Genomic DNA, 2,741 nt, shown 5'->3' with positions numbered 1-2,741 from the left:
AACCAGCAGAGAGCAACCATTTTTGTTGACTTGTTGGTGGCTCTGGTTTGTTGTATGTTTTAGGGGCTTGTTTTCAGGGGCGGTGAGGGGTAATGGGTGTAGGGGGTGTAGGGGGGGGGGGGCACACCTGGGTCACACCTGTGTCAGTGCGTTGGTGTTGTGTTAAAGTTGAAACTTAATGTGTACAGCTTGTCCGGGGCATTTTGCAGCCCCAAAGTCATGGTTAGTTGAACTTTTCATTGTTGTCCTGAACAGTGGCTTCGGTGTGGGAATAGTGGGTAGGTACGCCTCAAACTTTAGCAAAATGTGCAAAGAGAATATTTAATAAGCTATGAATTATATTATTTAAGCATGGATAGGCATTATCCACTAGTACAACCCCTCTATTCTGTACCAGAAAGAATCTCTTTGGTCTCCAAAAAATCCCAAGGTAGCTAACAGGTTTTTCCACATTTACCATCTAACAAAATAAAAGTTTTATTGAAAAATTCTTTACTCCCATCCCTTTTTTTTACTGACTGCAATTTAAGTTGACATCTCTGACCTGCACAACATGCAAATATTTTTTCTTTGAGAAAAATAAACTTACGCACCGAATATTCAAGAGACACAAACCAGAGGCGGCAATAAAATACCAAGAGGCAAGCAAAATAAGGTGAAACATCAACAAACTCGGACAGTCCTGTGTTTCCAGAATATCAGATGGTTTACAGTCCTTGTTTATTTATGATGGAACCGGAGAACGGGAACCCACCTACCATTTCGGGCACCACTCAAATTAAAGGACCCACAAAAAATGAGATTTTCGAAACAACATTCCCCCGGGCGGGCAGGAAAAGCTTTCACCTGCAATTTACCCAGTTGCACTTGCCATAAAACGAAAATTTCATTAGGCCTACCCAACAAAAAAATAAGAGCAGGCAAAATAATAGAGCACGAGGGTTTCACGGCGATTAGGGTTGCCGCCCATTTCACATTCTTTTTTTGTATAGTACTTGCTGGGCGAGTATTTTGCAGTAAATTCCGAACCATTTCCATTTTGCACAAAACGTGACTGAGTTTTCCAGGCACCGCCCACCTTTCCGAAAATTCCCGCCCATTGGCTTCCGTTTTTCCGGAGCCTCCGGCAGGGGGAAACTGTAAATAAATTTTATTTTTTGGTTCGCCAGCAAAGTGCATGGAAAGGTCCGGAATCCTGAATCCGGAGTACCGGATAGAAAAGTGCGGGTCCGAAGCCTTAAAAATGGAAACTTTATCTGCATTTAGTACATAAATAATCGAGGGCTTCGCTCTGAGGATTTTGGGAGGTGAAAAGGCTTTTAGCTGCACTAGGGATGGGCAGTGCTAATTTGTTTAGGATTGATGGACATGCATTTTGCATGAATGGGGCTGGCAACCCTGATTAATCGATATCTCTCAGCAGGCTATGGATTTGCAGTCCAGTGTTTTCACTAGCCGAGTATCGCATTGAAAAGAAGAGTCATTCCGTAAAATCAAGTGGAGCTAAAATGAGGAACTTTGTTAATTTTACTGAAAAGCTTTTGATGCTGGAGGAGCAGTTCAACGAGCAGAACCATCCTTTAAAGACCCCTATTTCTGACACCCCAAAAGAAAATCAGGTTTGTACTATATGTGTTGGTTTCAGTTCCCTTTTTTTTCTACGATGACTTTGCAATTTTCATTTTGCACGAATACTCAAGTATAATTGCTAATGTTTTAAAATCACTCTACGAACTAATGTACTTATGATTTAATACCTACTTGCCAGTTGTCAATTAATAGTTTTTCCTAATAAAGTCCGTATAAATAAGCAAATATTTATGGTTTGTTGAATATTTGGTTGTCCGTATTTGTATATTGATTTTTATTTATAATGACCTGCAAATAATCATTTAATAAAGGTATTGCCAATTTGTTCTTAAAACAGTGAGTGGTTTTCATTAGGTGAATTTTTTCATGTTGATTAAGTTGGTTAGTGAATACTTTATTAAACTGATATAAATTGTTTTATTTGTTGATTGCTACAATGAGAACATTTTTGTTTTTTTACAGGCACCAGAAAACCAGATGGATGCGTTGAAAAAAGTCGAAAAAGCTGCTCTATTGAACTCTTTGAATTTTAACAACTTGATTGGATCACCATATAGTAGTGACGACATAACCGATTTTGATGACTTTCCCGACCTAAATCAACCGCTGCCAAATGTTTCCATACGTGAGCAACTACGTTTGGTTTCCGTGAATCGTGGAAGAAATCTCGGCTATCTACGCAATCATCAGAAGCGTCTCGAAGAAATTTGGCTATCCCATGTGTCTAATGAAAATTTGGGAAAGTAAATACTTGGCAAAAGGTATGTATAGTCTAGACTATGTGTGTTATTCTACTGAAAACAAATAGTTTCTTTACAGGAAATTTCCTTCAAGCTGTTGATTGATGACCATCGAGATGATGACTTCTTTTTAACTTGAACTTACGATTAATATTCTTTTTTGACTGAATAAGAAAAATACAATTAACACAGTTTTTTGCCTCTACAAAAACCATATAAACCTGACTATCAATATTGAAGCCTGGTTCTTAAAAAAGTTGGCATACATGTACTTAATTTGTGCGTATTGTTATCAAACAGAACCCAACTTCGTGTTATCCGGTCGACTAATTGTTAACAGGTGAGTGCAAAGCGTAATTGCAATTTGCGCAGCGTCATTCGGATAATTAAGTGAGTTTTAACTTGTGCACA

The 2,741-nt window shown here is 38.5% G+C and overlaps 1 protein-coding gene across 2 annotated transcripts; it reads left to right on the top strand.

Annotated features, from left to right (window-relative positions):
- The first annotated feature begins 1,425 nt into the window (after nucleotides 1-1,425).
- LOC108012917 (uncharacterized) lies at nucleotides 1,426-2,541 on the top strand. 2 transcript variants are annotated; one of them, XM_017078443.4, is made up of 3 exons: nucleotides 1,426-1,619; nucleotides 2,053-2,351; nucleotides 2,410-2,541. In XM_017078443.4, exons 1-2 carry the CDS (start codon nucleotides 1,509-1,511, stop codon nucleotides 2,335-2,337), a joined length of 396 nt encoding a protein of 131 aa, XP_016933932.2. In that variant the 5' UTR covers nucleotides 1,426-1,508; the 3' UTR covers nucleotides 2,338-2,351; nucleotides 2,410-2,541. The 2 variants fall into 2 exon arrangements, with proteins under 2 accessions (XP_016933932.2, XP_070850501.1); XM_070994400.1 differs by having other exon boundaries at nucleotides 2,399-2,541.
- The last annotated feature ends 200 nt before the right edge of the window (nucleotides 2,542-2,741 follow it).

The sequence above is a fragment of the Drosophila suzukii genome, chromosome 2L (genome assembly GCF_043229965.1).
Source record: "Drosophila suzukii chromosome 2L, CBGP_Dsuzu_IsoJpt1.0, whole genome shotgun sequence".
NCBI lineage: Eukaryota > Metazoa > Arthropoda > Insecta > Diptera > Drosophilidae > Drosophila > Drosophila suzukii.
This window is presented reverse-complemented; position numbering and strand designations above follow the sequence as displayed.